The following is a 20,033-nucleotide window of genomic DNA, read 5'->3' on the forward strand; positions in this document are numbered from 1 at the left end:
AAAAACAATGCAGTTCCAAACAAAGTTATGAGCTTCTTCCAGCTCCTGGCTTACTTTTCAGCTCCCCTTTCCAAGTTCAAAAGAGTTCCACAAAACTCTCTGGGTTCCCTTCCCCAAGTTCAAGACAGAAAATTCACAGTTCAAACGTAACAGTTCTCAGAGGATTGGGGTCCCCCCAATCCTCTTACCAATAGTGATTTCTGTGGTTCACCAATTCACGCTTGCTACAGCACAAGTCTTTCCACATTTCCATTGACTTGCTCCTTCTGGATATTTACACTCATGATTCCTCCTTTCACTAACTTTTCATGTTGGGCCCTTGGTCTAGGCGCAGTTAACAGACCACACGGTCCACTCATCACAGGTCACGCAACCAATACCCCTTTTCACCAGCTTTTGCACCGATTCTGCACTGCTTTCTCTTGACCGTGAGAAATATTCTTGTATCAGAATTATCCTCTTCCAACACTTCATCGTGGTTAGCCTGATTGCCATTCACTTGGATATGCTGTGTAACTTCTCTGGCCCTTGCCAATACAGGTTTTCATTCAAACTCCAATTCCTTGACCACTTGGCTTGTGTCGATACGTGATTATCTTCTCACGCCCTTCTTGGGATTTTACTTGCTTTGCAAACACTTGTATTTTAAACAAATTTCTCAGTAGTATTTGCCACTGGCACCACGTTGCTTTGGTTTCATTTCAAACATTCTCATCTTCATCTCTTTGCTGTATTCAGAAATGCTCATTTCAATCATACTTTCATGTTGCTTTAATTCTGTACTGTATTCAATAATGCTTTCAGTTCATTCGGTATTCACAAGGTTATCTGTTTCACCCCTGAAACCATCTTTACTTCTTTTCAAGATTATAAGTACTTGCTTCGGCATGCAAAAGTACTTAACTTGCTTTTCACAATGTTTGACATTCAAGAACGGCTTATTGACAGTTTTCGGAGTGCCCCGGTCTGAGTGTTTCCCATCTGCACTCATCAGCTTCTGGCGGCGGATCCTGTCCGCTCTGTTGCTCCTTTGTGGTTCCATTCCCACTTCCATAGCCTCTGTTCCTCTCTTGCGGAGTTCTGGGAGAATACTGCTCGCTCTCCCTCTGGTCCATGATGACCGGAGTTCTTCGGTGCCCCACAGCTCTTGCTTGCGCCCGACATGGAGGGTGCAAAGGACTTCCTGCAGTGGTCACTTAGTCCAATTGGCTGAACATAATTAAACGGACAGGTCTGATCTTTACCATACTCTGCAGGCCTCTTCCTAGTCCCAGTACTATAGTGTTTTGAATGATGGAAAATCTGGTGAATGGTGTTACATCAGCCCATAAAGGCTGGAGGAGGGTTAGGCTGGTCTTCAATAGGGAAAGGGGGATACCATGTCTCACCTGTGGATATTCTCTCCCCAATCCCCAAGGACGTTCCACCCAGATGATCCTCCCTCACGTCTCCACCCCCAGGATCAGGATCCACAAGCAATGGCCTTTTCCTGGCCACCTGAGAAGAGGATCCAAGGGAAGTAGGTGTGAGGATACCCTTCGGTTTCTCACACATCACAAGATTCAAGTTGGGGTTGTTGTTCCCCAGCTCCAGGCATGCTTGCATAGTTATACATATATATCATCATGCAGTGTTCATTGTATACACGGAATGGACATTATATGTTGGTCCCCATCTGGGATGACATGAAAAGAACAGCAGACTCAGAAGGCTTTGCTGCACTTATCCTCATTGACCTTTCAGCTGCCTTTGACACCATCGACCACTCCATCCTCATGGACAGACTCCACTCTGTAGGCATCAGGGATTCTGCCCTAAGATGGATATCTTCCTTCATCTCCAACTGCTCACAAGTCATGCTCTACCGCCTTCTCCCCCTCCCGCCCTGTCCGCCATCCTCTTCAATCTCTACCTAAGCCCACTGCCTGCCCACATCCGCTCTCATGACCTAACCTGCTGCAACTAAGCTGATGATACACAGATCATTTTCAAGATTCCCATGACCCCCGGTCTCCTCCCATCCTGACCTATCCTCCTGCCTCTCTGAAATCGACCACTGGATGATGGCTAACCATGTCCTCCTCAATCCTGGTAAAAACGAAATCTGGATCTGCTTTTAAACCTCTCTCCCCTCAACCCACTGCCTGGCACCTCCTCCCTAAGACCCCTGCCCGTTAGATCCAACTCAGTAAAAACCATGGGATGCACCTTGGACTCAGATCTAACACACTCACCACATCAACACCGTATCCAGAACATGTCATTTTAACCTCCCCATCCTCAGACGAATTTTCCCTTATCCCTCCTACCCTCACAGAGTCTCAGCAATCTTGGCTGTCATCCTCTCTCGCTTAGACTATGTCAATTCCCTCTAACGGTGCTCTGCTGCCTATCCACTCAGAAAGCTCCAGCAGATCCAAAACTCTGCAGCCAGACTTCTCCTTCTCCCCTCACCCAGAGAACACATCACTCCTGCCCTTAGAGTGCTCCACTGGCTTCCTATCAGCCGACGTGAGACTTTCAAGGCCATGTGCATTACACACTCCTCTTTCCACAAGACAGGCCCTGAACTCCTCCAACACAAGCTTACACGCTACCAACCCATCTGAAACCTTAGATCTGGCTCTGCACTCCTCCTTGTGATTCCCCCCCTTTCAATTCCACCAACGTTGGAGGATCCGCCTTTTCTGTCCAAGCTCTCACCCTCTGGAACTCCCTTCCACTCAGCATCTGCCATGACGAGGACTTCCCCCTCCTTCAGTTAGGCCTTCAAAACCTGTTTATTCCCTCCAGCAACCTGAGAAACCTTCTGCATTTCATGCTTGCCTTCATGTCACCGAGACCTTGACACTGTCGGTGCCTCCCCAGTATAATCTCCAGAGCAAGATAAGGTATAATTTTGGAGCAGACCGGACGATCAGATTACAAAGCTACATCAAAAGCAAAGCTCCAACTGAGGCTCACTGTATGTAGTTACGCACCACTTTGATGGACACCAGGCACGGCCACCCAAAACCATGCATTTGCCTCCATACGCCAGACTAAAATGCAAAGCACAACATCTCTGTCAGCTAGGTTCTATGACAAAAAATGTGGTCTAGCTGGACACATAACGAGTCTCTCGTACTTGCGCACTTTCCTGACCACCGCTCAGCACCCATACACATGCCTGACCATCATGGGTAGCTTACTGTGGCTCGGCCATCCCTCACAACTCCCTATTTTGGCCAAATGCACACACGCATTCTATTCCTTCTGACAATTTACCCATACCTCGGACTTCAGTCCCCTGAGGGAGTTCCCTCAAGCGCATTGAGGCCATACTAATCTAATATGATAAAATAAAGCAGTGTTCTCATTATAGAAGCACCTGCTGGAAAGGCGCCAGCCAGTCAGGTGGCAACAGCCTGTGTGCCATCCTGCCCACTGATGGCCCTCCTGCAGGTCTTTTTATTTTCACTCAGTGCTTTGGGCCCTGTATTGTATCCCTTACTCACAAAAGGAATCCAACATCCTTTGGCACCTACCTGCCTCCCCTTACTCAGTATTTTCCTCTCCTCCCGCTCTTCTCCCGGCATGTCCGCAGAATAGCAATGAAAATAGTGAAGATCACCACAAGCTCGCCGGATTATTTCCAGCTGCCAGTTTGTAGTCTTTTAAAAAAAAAAGTTTTTTAAATCATGGGCACAGTATGCGCAATGCCGATTTCCCTTAAAACAAGCATTGACAATGCCAGCTGTTGTGTCTTTTGTGTAGGCATGGGATCTGCATTTTCCAGCCACTGCCATAAAGGTTCTACCTCGCCATAAGATGGCAAAGGCTGGCAAATGGTACTAGTACCTGGGCGTACTGTGGCAGTGCCTAGTTAATGCCTATCTAATGACTATACCAGAACCAAAACTGTTGGCTTTGCCAATGTTTGTTTTTAGGTATTCAGTGCAAGGAACGGATGCAAGGACACAAAAGCAAACACGTGGGTGAAGGCGCCCTTGGTTAAGATAGTGTTATTAAATCAGGAGCTGGTTTATAGCTGCAACTAAGCCTTTACCATTCAGAAGGCTACTCAGAAAGCACTTAACTACACTCGGAGATCCCTTGGAGATGTGTTTTGGGTAGGGAGGGACTGGTAATTGGTGGGAATGGGCATGAAGGACAAATAATCATACAACATCCATAGGTTGTCTCCCTCTTCAACTCTTCTCTACTCTATCTTGCCCTTTGTGGGACAAAGGTTTTAGCTGATAGGCAGCACTTTCAGGGTCGCCTAATCGCTAAAACTAGCCTATTGGCACCTCTTATTTTTGCCCAGGCGCCAATAGCGGGAATTGCCGCTCTGTGGGGGCTTTGCCAGTTGGAAATGGCCGTTGGGCCACGTGATTCTCTCTTTACTCTGTTGGCACACTGCGTATTGGTCTTGTGCTGGTTCTTTAAGCCTCAACTACCCCTTCTTTCCTCCAGGTTGCTCTTTTGCTGGATCCGCCTATGCTTTATTTAACTGTCTACTTTCCATGCCCGATCTTTCCATTGGCAAACTCCCTCTTTTCTCATTCTTCTATCCCCTTCCACTCTTTCTTTCCTCGGCTCTCTTCCTACTTTTTACTCGCCTCTCTCCTTCCCCCTCCCCGGCTTTCCTCCCCTGTCTCTCACGCGTCGCTGTTTTTCTTGTTCTCTTCCCCGCTCCTGCCGTCTCCGCTCTCCCTTCCTCCATCTCTAGCCCTCGCGCCCGCTTTCCCGCTCTCTGTGGCACAGAGCAGTGTGTTTCCCTCATTAGGAGGGCAGGAACTCGGCGCGTTAGATTTTTGATGCTAATAATAACACGCGGAGATTGACAGCTGAGTGAATGAATCTGCGCTTGTGCGCTGCCAGCGTTTCCTTCTCGCTCGGCAGCACACGCGGTGATGGGGGCCGAGCTGAGGTTTTGCAGTACGGGGTTGGGTTGACTAACTGCGGAAGAAGGGAGACACAATGTGGGACTGTGAGGCAGGGGTCTGTTAAAAAATGCCGACACGCCAGGGGACGACACTCAGGACTGTGTGCAAGGGGCATGGGCAGTGGGTAAAACCGCTGGGAGTTCTGTGTGGCAGGACCCTCTAGGAAAAGAAACCGTTTGAACACAGTAGAGTGGGGTGTTCAATTATTACTACACAAATAACATCACGTTTTTATACAGAGGTTCATGCTGGATTCTTCACTCTCGGGGACGTCATTTCACCAAAATGCCTGCGGTAGCGGAAGTGACATCACATTACCCGTGACCTCCGGTGACATCACATGAAGCAATGGAACACAACCTTTCACCCATTGATAAGTGACATCACATAGTATCGTTCCTAAGTACACTAGAAAAATGTGGTTACAATATCACTGTAATGTGATCTACATTTCATATAAGAATGGATCATAATATGCATCGTTGATATCAGTGTGTATAGGCCCATATTACCAAATCACTGTGAATGCAAGCAGATGTCCAAGGCCAAATGATGATGATGTGTTATTATATAGCGCTTAAGCACTTTATATAGAACAAATAAACATACAATATCACCCAACCTGTGTTGGTACTCATTTATCAACCTCAGAAAGATGAAAGGCTGTGTTGGCTTTCCCGGGATTCTAGCTTGCAGATCGCACACCCATCGCAGCAGCAAGTGCTCAACCCCCTGAGCTATCTTACCGGCTAAAGCTAGTTTACCAGCTATAGTAAAATGAGCAATTACAGGTCTGAATGTTCTCAAAGTCCGAAAGCAAATTACACTCTCTATTGGATACCATTAAACTGGTAACTGAGATGTAATAGCGGGCCAGTTCATCTGCAGGTTTGGTGCAAAGTTGTCCACATGTGAAGACTGCGTGGATATGCTTTTCAGGCTTCATATGTTGGCAAAATACATACCATTGGGAGGGTTCATAACTGTGTATTAAAGAATTTAGAGTAGCACAGGGAAAGCAGAGCACTCACACAGCATCCCGTACTCTGGGCACTCATTACCTCATACATGCAAACAAACATCCTGAACAGCATGCCACAGAGATAGGAAAGATGGACACATTGCAACAAAGCATTAATTGTGGCACAATGAAATCAAAGGGCCACTTTATGTGCTATGGTCAAACATTTCTACACTGTACACAAGCTTTTAGGCCCAAGGATTTCGTCAAGGGACCAAGGACACCGGGATGGAATGTCTTGTGATGACCGTAACCGAGACGACGGCAGAAAAAAACAGGCTATAACTGCAACTTGCGAAAAGCAAAACACATAGTCCGAAATGGATGCTTATTCTACTCAATGTTTTTGGGAGGTTTTTGTGTGCATTGAGAATTTGAGGTGTTTAAGAACAGACTAAATCAGTAGCTCACTCCCTGAAGTGGGCCTCTAATGACTCTAGCAATTATTGTATAGAATTCCAGAAAGACACATGTATTTCTTTTTCCTACTCTCTTATTTAGGGTGACTGCTCAAAGTGCACTTGTGGAGTCCCCTGTTTTATTTTTTTAAGAAGTCTGAACAAGAAAGCCAGTCACTTTAGAAACAAAGAGCCACACGCCCAGAAGCTTCAATTTGTAAAAAGAAAAATCAAAACGAAACTTTTTTCTGTTAGGGGCAGCAAGGGAGTCCACAGGGGGTACCAAGGGAGACCTCAGGGCTCACAGGAGCCACCCCTGTCGACCCCCAAACGACCTCCCTGTTCCCACTTCTAAGTGCTGTGATAATAGTTGTCATTACTATCCAATTTAATGGCACTCATTCTATCAACCCTGAAAATATGGAGGTCTGTCGGTCCCGCTGCAATGCAAACTGCAAGCTGACCCCCGGGCCTGTGGTTCTAGAGTGAGCTGTACCAGGACTCAGCCCGGGGCGTGCTGCTGGTAGTGCTCCGGTCCACTCCTGGAGGCGAGCGCTTAACTTGTTGAGCTATCTGACTGGCCTCGGCTCACTCACTCACTGACACACTGATCGCAAAAAGAAGCTTTGACTCTGAGCAACGACTCTTTGGGGCGGTGCGGGACTTAGAAAATCTGCATTTAGAGAACGCCACGCTGCACACTCGCCCAGGCTAACAGTGTGTGGTTCGTGGCCCAGCTGGCTGAACTTGGGATGAGCACATTTGCCTGAGATACACTTGTTTAATCAACTGATGCTTCTTGGCAGGGATCTAGAACATTCCAACTAATTCAATGTGTATCATTTTTCAGATTTCATTCTCTGCTTTTCAGTTTTGGTGCCCTTTCATTGCCTGCCGGGTACCGCCTCAGTTGGCAGAGGGCCTTGTTAGAGGGCAGTCTTCACTGTCAATTGGTACGCCACCAGTCAAACCCCTGTGCCAGTTCCCTATGTGCACTGTGCGGTCTGCCGATGGAAGTTCCTTGTGTTAATGCCCCAGTAGCCAGGCTATAATCATTTCTTTATGCCTACCATGGCGGAGAGTCCTATTGGCAAGTAGTGGCTCCTGTGATTTAGTTCCGCCTTTACAGCACGGTCTGCTGTATTTATTTATTTAAATTTGTAGAGCGCACGGCAGCCCAAAGGCATCGAGGCGCTATGTAAGAGCTTAAGAAGGCTTGATTAAGGGTTACAAAGAAGCCGCCCGGTAATACTTGTTACAGTTCAGTTAGAGAGCGTGTTTACAGCATCACACAGAGGACATGTAGGTGCAGATAAACAGTCAGACAAAGAGGTTAGTTTTGATGGCTTTGCGAAAGGCAGAATGGGATTCAATGGACCTGATGTGGGGCGGTAGGGAGTTCCAGAGTCGGGGGGTGACTGCAGGGAAGCTGGAGCCACCTGCCCGGGCCTCGTAGGTTCTAGGGACAGCTAGGAGATTAGAGTAATGGGATCTGGAAGGTCTAAGGGAGGCAGGTTTGGTAATTCTGCATGACAAGTAGGGGGGGGCAAGGTTGTAGAGGCACTTGTGAGTCAAAGACAAGGCTTTGAATGTGATCCTCTCCTTGAGTGGGAGCCAGTGGACCTGTCTTCTAAGTACCGAAATGTATTCATTACGCGTGAGGCCGGTGGCGGCTCTAAGCGCATTGTTTTGAACTATTTGGAGTTTGGCGACATTCTTGGCAGAAGTGCCGATGAGTAGTGCATTGCAGTAGTCCAGCCTGGAGCCAATTATGGCCCTGGCGATGGAGAGACAGTTCTGTTGAGACAAGAAGGGTCTGACTGCGTTGATGAGTTTAGAATGATAGGCAGATGAGGAGGCTATGCATTGACCTGCCTCTCCATGGTTAGGTCTGGTTCGAGGTAAACACCTAGTGATTTGATGGAGGGTCACATGGTGATGGGGATGTTGTCAATGGAGAAAGTGGAATATTTGTTATCCAGTTTGCTCAGGGTGGAGGGGGAACCAACTAGCAGTAGTTCTGTTTTCTCACTGTTGAGACATAGCCAGTTTTCTGCCATCCAGGATTGGATTGTTGTGTAGATGTAGTTGAGGGTGTTCTGGTCGGCCTGGTAGTCACCCGAGAGGGGGATGAGTACCTGGGTGTCATCAGCATAGTTTGTGTATGAGATGCCCAGGGAGTCCAGGATTATGAACAGTGGCCTCGTGAAGAGGTTGTAGAGGGTGGGGGCAGTGCAGGAGCCTTGCGGGACCCCACATTTGATGGTGCTGGTGCTAGAAGAGTCAGAGAAGACTTTCATTAATTGGTCCTTAAGAAATGAGTCAATCCATTTGCAAGCTCTATCAGAGAAATTGGCTACTGACAAAAGGTGCTGGCAGAGGGTTCAGTGGTCGACCAAATCGAAAGCTGCTGAGAGGTCCAGCAGCAGGAGAAGTGCAGGTTTGCCTGCGTCTCTGAGATCATCGATTTGGTTTTTGAGGTCAAGGAGAGCTGTCTCTGTCCCATGGCGAGGTCTGAATCCCGATTGCCTGAGTCCTAGGAGGAGGTTGTCTTCTAGGAATTTCTGAATTTGCAGGTAGGCTGCTTTATCCAGAAATTTCAACAGGAATGGGACAGTGGCGATGGGCCTGTAATTCCCTGTGTTGGAGGGGTCGAGAGAGGGCTTTTTTAGGAGCGGACGAACCCACGCTTCCTTGAGTCCCACTGGGACATAGCCAGAACGGAAAGAGGCATTGAAGAATGCTGTGATTATAGGGACTAGGGAGGGGGCACAGTCCTTGATGACTTTTGCGGGGCAGGCGTCACCCTTACAATTGGAGGGTTTGATGGATTGGAGAAGTGAGGAGACCTCCTTCTCACTCATATCTCTGAAGTCGAACATGGGGGAACCGGTGGGCTTGTCTCCTGGTGTGAGGACAGCTTGAGTACTGGAGATCAGTTTAGTGAGCTCTTGTTGATGTGCAAGGATTTTGGCTTGCAAAGTTTCCAGTTTGCTTAGCATGGCCGACTGAATGGCGTTGCACCAGGCTTCATCCTTCACTATTGGAGATGGGGGAGAGGTGGGGGTCTCAAGTTCTCTGAAAATGACAAATATTTCTCTACTTCCGGATTTGGCATTGGCTATCCTGGTATTGTAGGAAGAGGCTTTAGCATTGGTGATAGCAGTTTTGTATTGTTTAGAGATGGATTTGAAGGCAATTCTGTTGGCCTCATTGGGGGTATTAATCCATGCTTTAAGAGCAGTCCTTTTTTCCCCACATAGTTTTAGGAGATCCTGAGTGAACCAGGTGTTAGTGTTTTGATTTTTTACCTTTTGTGAGGGTGAAGGGTGCAACTAGGTCAACAGCCTAGGTGATGACAGTCTTGAAGTCATTGGCAAGGCGATCAGGGTCGTCAGAGAAGGGAGGTAGTAGAGCAGGTACCCTGAGGTGCTTAGATAGGTTGTCGTGGGTGAGCAGTTTGGAGCTACGGGCTATGGATGCAGGAAGGGTGAAGGTGGGCAGTGGTGGACCTCTGGAGGTGAGGATGTTGAACAAAATACAGTGGTGATCAGACCAGGGTTGTGGGATGATCACAGGGTGGCTTGGCGAGCAGTTATGATGGGCAACCCAGTCTAGGGTGCATCCTTTGATATGAGTGGGGCTGGAGAGGACTTGTGCGAAGCCCAGGGTGCGCAGTGATTTGTTGAGGTTTTTGGCTTGTGGGTCTTTAGGGTCATTGAGACCTAAGTTGAGGTCCCCTAAGAGCAGAATTCTGGATGAGTTTTTACGGTTATCTGAGAGTGCGTGGGTTAGAGCATATTGGAAGTCATTGGAGTGGCCGGCCAGACGGTAGATGAGGTGGATGGTATAGGTGCAGTTGTCTGAGAGCTTGAGCTTGAGTAGGAGATAGTCTTAGTTCTGATCAAGGTCCTTCTCAATGGTCCTGATGGATAGGGAGTCCTTGGCGATGACGGCGACACCACCGCCTCTGTGAGAGGAGCGGTCTTGTCTATAGATAATGTACCCCTCAGGTACTGCCAGGGTAAGGGCGGGTCCAGAGGACTCCGATAGCCATGTTTTGCTAAGGAAGAGGAGGTCAAGCTTGTTGCTGGTGACCAGTATGTATGACGGACTCCTGTGCAGAGGTGGGTAGTGATTTTTAAGTGAACGGGCATATTTGTTTCCTTTTAATGATCAATTGAAATGCTGCCTTTTGCAGTACACATGTCAGGAAAATTGGGTTTAAAAACATGTAATTATTTCTCTAGGAAAAAAACATGAACAACTCCAATAGATGTCAAATTACCAACATCAGTCATGAGTATTTTGCAACCATTTTTTTATGCTGACTGTGCTGGAAAAAGAAATTATGAGACCTGAATCAGCGGAATATGCCAGTATTGCCCTGTAAAATACATTTTCATGCTGGTTGTGCCCAAATGAAAATACAGACAGCCCATCATATGAACATATCCCAGTATTGTCCTAAAAATACATTTTCATGATGTGCCCAAAGCCGACCATGAGGCCTTTCAACACAGTATGCCAGTTCTGCACCACTTTCATGCTGTCAGCCATGTGTCTGAAATTGTATGCCAGCATTGACCTGCATGTGAGATGTTCTTCGTCAATGGAGTGCTATTTTAGTGTGTTACATGCCCTATCAGCTGAATACCCACTCCCTATTCCAATGTGCCTACCAAAAATCCTGTACCAGCAACCAATGTTCATTTCATTGCGTCTCATCGGAAGAGAAGTGGCACCCAATGGCATCAAACAAATAGATCCAGGTTCTAATCTCAGTTCCACATGAACAAATTGTGTGATCTCGGGCAAATCCAAGTATCGAACTCTCTCTCTTTGCCTTTCGTATTAAGGGTATGCTTAACAGCAGAGGATTTGTCCTTTAATGGTGTTATGCAAATGTATATATGTATATATGTATGTGAATGGTTGGGTTCTTGAATATTTTGGGGGTAGTAAGAGACACGGGGCACCAAGACTCTGCGTTATCCTGGGAATGCAAATCCTCAACCCTCAAATGAAGCTGTGTGAGCATGCTGCAAATTGACTAGTCCTTAGCGGGCATGGCACCAAGATGCCAGGCAGACAGTGGTACCCTTGGGATAGCTCTGAGTATGCACTACTCAGTTTTGAATTAATAGTCATCAACAAATGTGGGCACTTTCCAAGTGGTGGTCCAAAAGTAGGGAAACCACTGATTCCTATCTACGTCCATCATGGTCCAGGCAAGGGAGAGAGAATCATTCTTTGAATCCGGAACATCCACAGACCCCTGGGGATTGGGGGGGTTCTTGTTAAGCTGCTAACTGGTGTCCAAACAAATGACCTCTTTTGAAGGCAGTCGGATCCTTAGTGCATCCTTTCTCACCGTCTTCGACCCATCTCCTTGCAATCGTAATGGCCCCCTATGTAACTTCTGTGTATTGTCCCATCATAGAGGAAGTGCCCTGGACAATGCTGAAATGATCTATAGATCGACAGGCACTAAAAGTAGACATGACATTCAGATCCGCTACCAATTCTCTTTTCTATAAACCGAGCCGCACCTGGTTGACCTGCTAGTACTAACTTGAGTGTATTACCCCATGTCTGAATTTAGTGTGGTGTTAATTTGGCTTCTCTAGCCCAGCCTTACTTGTCCACATCCCAGCAAGAGGTTGCACACCCAACTCTGTGATCCGCAGCATGGCCTTGTTCTCCCACCTTCAGACTATTGTGCTTTGTGCTCTTCCAGTTCCATTCACTCTGTTTACTATAGGAGGATAGCTCAGGGGCAACGTGCTCGCCTTGGAAGCAAGACGACACAAAGCAACACAGGTTCGATCCCCGGTCCGCATTTCGAAACCTCTGGGTATTAAATGCGTTATAAATAACCTATCATATACTATGCCACACTTCGTAGGAGGCGCATTGCATCACTTACTCATTTCTACTTCAGGAAGTTAGAATGTGTTGATTCCAGTGTGGGGCTCCACTATAAACCCCTCGGTGCTCGTGCAGCATTGATCTAAAGCTTGCTTTCTGACTTATCCCCTTTCACGCGCTTGACTTCTTATTCCCTTTGTGTGTTTCCACCCACAGCCAGGAGAAGGCAGCTTTCCGCGAGGCGATCTCACAGCTGGAGTTGGACCCCAAGTGCAAAGGACTACCCTTCTCCTCCTTCCTGATTCTACCTTTCCAGAGGATCACGCGTCTCAAGCTCCTGGTACAGGTAAGTCCCCGCCTTCCTCTGGGGATGGTGAAAGCCACTCACCAGAAATCACCTTCTGCAGAGTTATACCAACTGCCATCCCCTGCTGGGCACGTGCGTACTAGTGGCGGGAGAATTCATGGGTAGAGCTGACACAAAGGCGCTGGCATGGCTCCCAAGAGCCAAACACGGGCTGAGCTGGCAAAAGAACCATGACGTGTCGAGTGCTGCCGCCCCACTCGCCTCCTCCACCACAAGCCAAAACACAGAACTTGGCATCCCGCTTCCCCAGTCCCGCAAGACAAAAACCAAACCTGGTGTCCTTCGACCCACCTCTCCAACCCAAAACCCCGATCTGGCGTCTTGCCTCCCCTTCCCATGAAATATAATAACCCATGCTTGGTCTTTCCTCCGGCTACCAGTCATTTGGTCGACAACCAAATGGTCGAATGACCATTTGGTCAAAATCCAAATGGTCGAATTTTTTTTAATTTTTTTTTTTTACCTTTTTATTTTTTTGGGGGGGTTCCCCCCCCACAAACCCCCTTTTTATTTATTACTTTTTTTAACCAAACAAAACAAAAAAAATTAATATAAATAAAAAAAAAAAATTCGACCATTTTTTTTTCGACCAAATGAGCGGACACCCTTTCCTCCCACTCCAACAACACAAAACACAGACACCTAGTATGACCGATCCTCTCCCACAGCACAACCAGCATACCTCACGTCTTGCCTCCGCGCGCTGGTGTACTGCCACCACAACAAGAAACCCGGACCTGGTGGCCTGAGTCCCCACGCTACCCACGGACATTGCCAGTGCATTGACGCGTACATTAAACCTTCAGACGGTGACATTTGTGGCTTGCGATCAAGAACTGGAAGAGAAGATTAAAGGCAAAACAGGCATCCAATAATAGTTATTTGCTGCAAAATGAATGTGTAAAAATGACCATGTATAAAGACTGTGCGTGTATGGCATTCAAGCTTTTGCATGCCCCTCTCTGCCGTTCATGTGGTGGTGCCAACCCTCGGGTAGCAAGGTACACAGCATTCAAATACAAGCTGTGCTGGAAGCATAGCTCCACGAGATCGCTCTGTTCCCCTAGTACGGGGGTCTGCAACTTATGCCTCTCCAGATGTTTTGGACTACGACTCCCTCCACTAGTGCTGATGGGAGTTGTAGTCCAAAACCTCTGGAGAGCCAAAGGTTGCAGATTCTTGACTTAGCAGGACACAGGTTCCAACCCCGATGAGGCCAGGAAACATTTCTTTTTCACACAATCTTTTTTTGTGCCTACAGGCAGATCTCGGCGCGTTTTTGTTTTTAGACAGGCTCTGGCACGAAACGCGAGTCGAGCTCAAGCCCGCTCTTTGGCCTGTGCTTGCCCAGCTCTTGTACACACACACACACGTGCGAACATACAAACACCCCTTTGACATAACGCTGCTTTTCTCTCTCTCTCTCTCTCTCTCTCTCTCTCTCTCTCTCTCTGACACACACACTGATAACAGCTGTGCACTACACATAACCACTTTGACACAAGAACATTCACACACATTAATCTTCATCCCTTGTATCCTCATGCCACACACACCACTTTTCACTGTAACACAGTGGGCCTCATTACGGGTCCGGCGGTAACCCTTGTTTTCGGACCTGCAAACTCCTAATGAGGCCCAGTGTCTACTGCACACAATCACACATAAGTTCAACATATCTGTGTTCACCGACAGCTGTGATGAACTGCTTGGCTTTTCTCTTTCTGGAGCCAAGGCCGGTACCACGGGCGCAGGAGCTTCCCTCGCTCATGCTTATCGGCATAGGCTTTCCCTGTGTACCATTGACATCTGCTGCAAGACACTTGCGATATTGTTTGCGGTCTTAGCCTCTCTTTCACGAAGGTTCTGCGGGTCTGGGTGAAAGGGGCAAGGTCACTTCTCTCCTCGCCACCCTCTCGATTCCTGCCACCTTTCTCCTTCTTTTGAACTGCCCGGTTCGTTAGCTGTGCCGTTGTGCTGCCTGCCGTGCTCGCCTTGCTCGTACTGTGCCCTCTGGTTCCACCTTTTATCCCGGTGGGAAGGCAAAGGGCCATCAGGTGTGGGTGATTCTGATTAATTGCCTGACTTTGCTTGACTTTGCCTGACCCTTGTATTGGGACATGTCAGGTAAACGGTTCTAGTGTTAGTCCATTGTTCTTTGTGTTTGCGAAAGCGTTAGAGCCAAAAAGGGGGGGGGCAGTGGTTTGAAATGTCCTACGTGAGAGGATGGGAAAAAGTTGTTAAGGAAGGGGGATACTGCATCTCACCTGTCGGTGTCCCACTCCCATTTCCCGAAGCCCCCCCTTCCAGGTGATCGCCCTCACTGGTCCACCCCCAGGAACTGGATCCAATAGCGATTGCCGTGTCCTGGCCACCTGGATAAGGGCTCCTTGAGGTTTAGACAGGGAGACGCCTTCAGGTTTTTTACAGAGGCTAGAGCCATGTAGAGGGCCTGGAAAGGAAGAGGAGAGGAAGAGACTGCAGTAGGATTGGCAAGTTCATTGCAGATTTTGAAAATTTCAGCTGTGTATTTTGTGGCCCCGGTGATGCGGGCCCATGTCCAAGCCTGCATCTCCTATGATTGGGCTACCCCATCGTACAATGATTTGTGTTAGTCTACGGTATGTGATCAGTGCTGGCAGTTGTTCCATCAGTAAATTGGGAATTATTGTCGGGATGCTGTGATTCTAGCTTGTCCCTGATAGCCTCGGCGCTATGGTGAACCCTATCCTTACTACATGGGGACCTATTTGAGGTGAAGGGGGTCAGACACTACATGCCATCACTCGAATGGACTTGCGCGCCGTTCACAAGATGGGATATTCTGGCCAATTCTAACAACACGCTTGATATTTGAGCTCTAAGGCGTGCAAGGGACAAGTGATGTGTGATTGCTGGTGTAGTTGATGAGGGTACCCGAGACTGCCTTTGCTAACACACTGTTGCTTTTGTATGTAGAATATCCTGACAAAAGTGGAGGAGGGGTCGGAGAAGGAGAGCACAGCCCTGGATGCCCATCGTGAGCTAGAGAAGGTAAGAGCAAACTCTGACACTCCTTGCACACTAACACTGAGAAAGGAAAGGTGTGCATGAGAAATGGGAAGTGACTTGTGGGGCTTCCTTCTGATCTTAAGGACGAGAAAAGTGAGGGCGTACGCTCTTTAAGGTTTGTCTTCCCTTACAAGAGTGCCACATTTTGGGACGGATCACACATACCGCTTTGACAATCTTGACACACACACCTTTTGTGAGTGCCATTTCTTAATTATTTATTTTTATCCTAGGTTTTTATTTTGCCACAATTATATTAAGCAGAATTATGCTGCCTTATAATGGAAAAGCAAAACGAATCGAAACTCTCTAGCTTAGAAGACCACGAAGGTCCCTTCTTCAGATGTGACGTTTACCTGTCCAAAAAGGACCTCTGCGGCCATGTTGCCTTATTTGAACTTTTGGGGGGCTGATACAAGTTATCATCGCCTACAGCATCCAGCATTCCTTCCAAGAATGACATGATTACAAACGGCAGAGTGGTCAATATCTTCAATATCAGCTCTCCCGGGTCTGATCACTCTTGACACAAGAGTGGGACTCTGCTTCTTGAGACAATTCTTTGTAGTGTCCAGTGGAGTGCTGAGAGCAGAGAATTGGAATGCAAAGCTCTGCTTTGTTTCACCAGCCTGGTCACGTTGATTAAAGGCACCAACTGCGTGCCAGACACTTACAGGTGGGATTGCGTTCCGGCATTGCCCCCCCAACCCCTGCGAGTCCATAATTGGCCTTATTAAAAGTTTGGTGGTTACAGTAAAGCAGGCAATATTTCCAGATATGGGCGGTTTCCACACACCACCGAAGTATGGGATTCAGCACCCATGAACCAAAAAACAAAACATCACCTGCTTGTGGGAAAAAGATGGCAGCTACCCTCGCAATGGGGGAATTTCTGCTTGTGGTTCTACCGCCGCTCCCCAATGAAACCCTATGGGACTTTGGAACGGGGAGTAGTCAGTAGACCAAATCAGACGGTAATCCAGTTTTACCTTCGGCTGTAGCAGTAATGCAGTTTGACTACACTGCTAACACCCCCAAATGAATGATGAGACCCAGTGCGGTCTTCTTGGGCAGAGTGTTCACCATCCTTGCTTTTGGCCTCTCGCTCCCGCTTTTCTATCCCTCTCTGAGCTCACGTTGGTGTGCCAAGTGTGTGCATGTGTCTCTTGAATGGGGGCTCTTGTTCACATGTCAGTCACCACTCTGAGGTTGTTGGTTTGGACAGAGCAGACCATGCTCCCAGGACCTCATTCACAAAGCACAAATCCCATCCAAAGAGTCCTCTCAGGTTTGGGTAGTTGCTGCTAGGGTCTATTGAATGTCTGGATTACACTGCACACTCACGCTACGCTGAGCCAGTGTATGTTCCAGATGCTTGCTTAGACTTCCTTGCTGTATGTTTTCCTCAGTAATCGAGGTTGTGAGAGTGGACACGACACGACGGACAGACTTGATGTCATTTATCTATTACTTTAGCTTAACTCACACTTTTTTGGATAAAGAAATAGAAAAAGCACCATTCATTTAATGATAGGATTTCATCACTTACCTTCTTGTTCTGTGTGTAAAGGGTGAACGTTTAAAGCTCAATTTGAACCCCTTTGCTGAGTGGGACGAAAATGAGAGCGCATTCATCATTAACTTCAAATGCTGGTGTTTTCCATCCATTGTGCGTTTGCCATGCTCACCCTCCTACCAATTCCCCCACCACCCATGAGATCATTTGTGATGTTTCAACACGCTCACTAGCAGCCATTTTTTTACCTCATTATATTCCGCCATGAGTTAACACGAAACCTGGTGGAATGCCCTTTTAGCCCCCCCCCGTCCCTCTACGATGAATTAATACTGGATGTTCGTATGGTCAGTCCATCATCCCCTGGTGCCACCATGATGGTGGACGTCTAGGGGGCCGCATAGTAATTGCTTACCTTGGAACGGGTCCAGAACCTGGAGGGATGCCTTTTCGGAAATTAATCTCATGTGGTAACACCTAGCTCCCGTCATCTGCTAGTTAATACTGGACTCGCCCCCCTAAATATCTACAAGATTTTGACAAACTCTCTAGCAGTCAGAGTTGCAAGTATAGGTAATATTGCTGAGTGTATCTTCTTCGTAAAACCTCTGTGCGGATGCGTCTATCTGGAATCGTACCATTTCCAACAAATATTATACTTCTGATTAAAGAAAGAAATCATACATGTGTAGGGACCTTATAGGTATTCCCCAACGCAAAGAGCTAAGTACCTAGACTGTGTATTCTCCGCCATAACCCATGGCCAACCAGAAACCGTAAGTTCTTCATTGGTCTGCTTTAAACGGGTTTGACTTCCAAAGAGATCTGATTCAGTCATTAACTTTACTCTTCCCAAGCTTCAAATGCAAGGATCACAACCCACTTCTTCCTCCTCCTTTGGTTGATCATCCGCTTTGACCGGCAGGAATCCTGCTTATGAGAGTTGTAACATTTTCAACATCAGACATATTTATTGAAATAAAAGGGGTTGTATGAAGGCCTCTCTGTCCTATCTAAAAGAGTTTCCCTAACTAGAAGACTAAAACTAAAGACCAGTCTGTGTTTCGTCGTCAGTATTATACCAGACGTCCTTGTGTCTAAAAGATTTCTGACCCTCATACTATAAATGAACAATTAAATGTGAGTGGTAAATGCTTCAGTTTTGAATGAATAAAAAGTGCAAACATCAAAACTAAAAATTGAACAGTCTATGCATTCAGGGTCTGATTCCCTTCCTCTGTATTATTTTAAATTGGAAGGCGAGAGTCTCTCTGTCAATAAGCCTTTGAAAAGAGATGAAATGTCTTTTCCTTAATGAGTCTTTCTTCAGGATGGCAAAGGGATGTCTCAATGAGCTTGTAAGAGTACATGAAATGCCTCTTTCGTAATGAGTCTTTCTTCAGCATGGCAAAAGTGTCTTTCTGCTTCCATAAACTATATACTCCCCTGCCAGGAGTTCCCCTTCTGGCCAGTGTGTCATTTCCCAAAAGGACTTTATGCCTGATGGTTCCTTTCACCGAGACATCCTATAATGTTCAAAATGCTTTTCTTCCCCTTTTGGGTCTTGTAGATCCCCTGGTGTACTCTCCTGCCAGGTATCTCTTCCCAAAAGGACTGTTTGCCCGATGCTTCCTCTCACCAGGACCTCCCACAGTGTTCACCTTCCTTCTTGGTATAACAGTTATTCATTTAACTGCTTATAGCTCTTTAGCTAGTGGCAATGCTTGTTCCAATCTTCTCCAAACTGACCCCTCATACAAGGAGACTTGTACAAATTCTTCCAATCAACTTCCTTCACAACATTTACATTAATACAGTTTAGCTTGTGGCAATGCTTGTTCCAATTCCAATCTTCTCCAAACTGACCTCTCAGTAAGGAGACATATACAAATGCTGCCCATCAACTTCCTTTTCAATGTTTATCTTCTGTGGATGACATTTACTCAAGCTTTGCCCATATGGCTTTCTTTCCCATGAGGATTTGTATAAGTTCTGTCTCTTTTAATCTACTTGCTCGGTATTCAAAATATTCATATATTTGTCCATATGCCTGTCCACACATCCCAGGACCCCAAGTACCGTTGGGCAGACTGATGGGGGCTGCTTGGCCTCTTTAGATCATGCCACGAGGCTGCAGCAAAGCAGCAATTTCTGGAGGGCTTCCGCGGCCTCGCCAACCCTAGTTCGTTTCTAGTGTCTGCTCCACGTTCATGTGTCAGTGAAAGTGAAGGGTTTTTACCAGACCACGCTTACACCTGCCTTTCCTTTGCTGTTGCACTCCCAGCTGTCTCTTCAAAGCGTTTTCAGCAACCCTCCCTGTCTTCGCATCTCTCCAGGTAGGTGGGCTTTGAAGCATATGCTTGGAAGCGTCTGCTTTGCCCAGCACTATTCACCTCTTCACGTCTGCTTCTGCTGCCTGCGCCGCATCCCGCTCCACTCGCTCTACAGCAAGCTTCTCCTTTCTTCACCTGCAGATGTTCAGCGGGTTTAAATGTCCTGTGCAGCTGAGGTCCCTCATAACAACTAGTCTGGGCGTTTGGTTCGATGTTTCCTTCATTCCTTATTAACTCCTTCATCTCAGTACTTCAGGCCTTATGGGATTTGAAGTCCCTAGGAGTTTTAGGCTCTAAGATTTTATTGCCTCAAAAAATTAACACCATTGGAAATAGGTGATGTAAAATGTGTTTCACGTACATGTGAGGTGATATCCTGCTTAGGGCGTCTGGTAACAGATGTTCTTGGGGTTGTACCACTGGACTGAATGGAAAAATGCCAACATGCTATCAGGAACCTAGGAATTATAGGGTCCTCTTCACAAGAAAGAGAAGAATACTGTGTCTCTTCAAAGGGAGATACCACATCTCCCCGATAGCCATCT

General features: G+C 47.1%; 1 protein-coding gene across 2 annotated transcripts in view; it reads left to right on the forward strand.

Annotated features, from left to right (window-relative positions):
• Positions 1 to 20,033, forward strand: part of NGEF (neuronal guanine nucleotide exchange factor) — a 1,047,721-nt gene that overhangs the window by 941,657 nt on the left and 86,031 nt on the right. For both annotated transcript variants that reach the window (XM_069617894.1, XM_069617895.1), the window contains 2 exons: positions 12,438 to 12,567; positions 15,547 to 15,621. In XM_069617894.1, the coding sequence (XP_069473995.1) occupies positions 12,438 to 12,567; positions 15,547 to 15,621 (205 nt within the window). The remainder of the gene's footprint in view (positions 1 to 12,437; positions 12,568 to 15,546; positions 15,622 to 20,033) is intronic.

This window comes from Ambystoma mexicanum, chromosome 10 (genome assembly GCF_040938575.1).
Source record: "Ambystoma mexicanum isolate Mex_15411 chromosome 10, UKY_AmexF1_1, whole genome shotgun sequence".
Classification (NCBI taxonomy): domain Eukaryota; kingdom Metazoa; phylum Chordata; class Amphibia; order Caudata; family Ambystomatidae; genus Ambystoma; species Ambystoma mexicanum.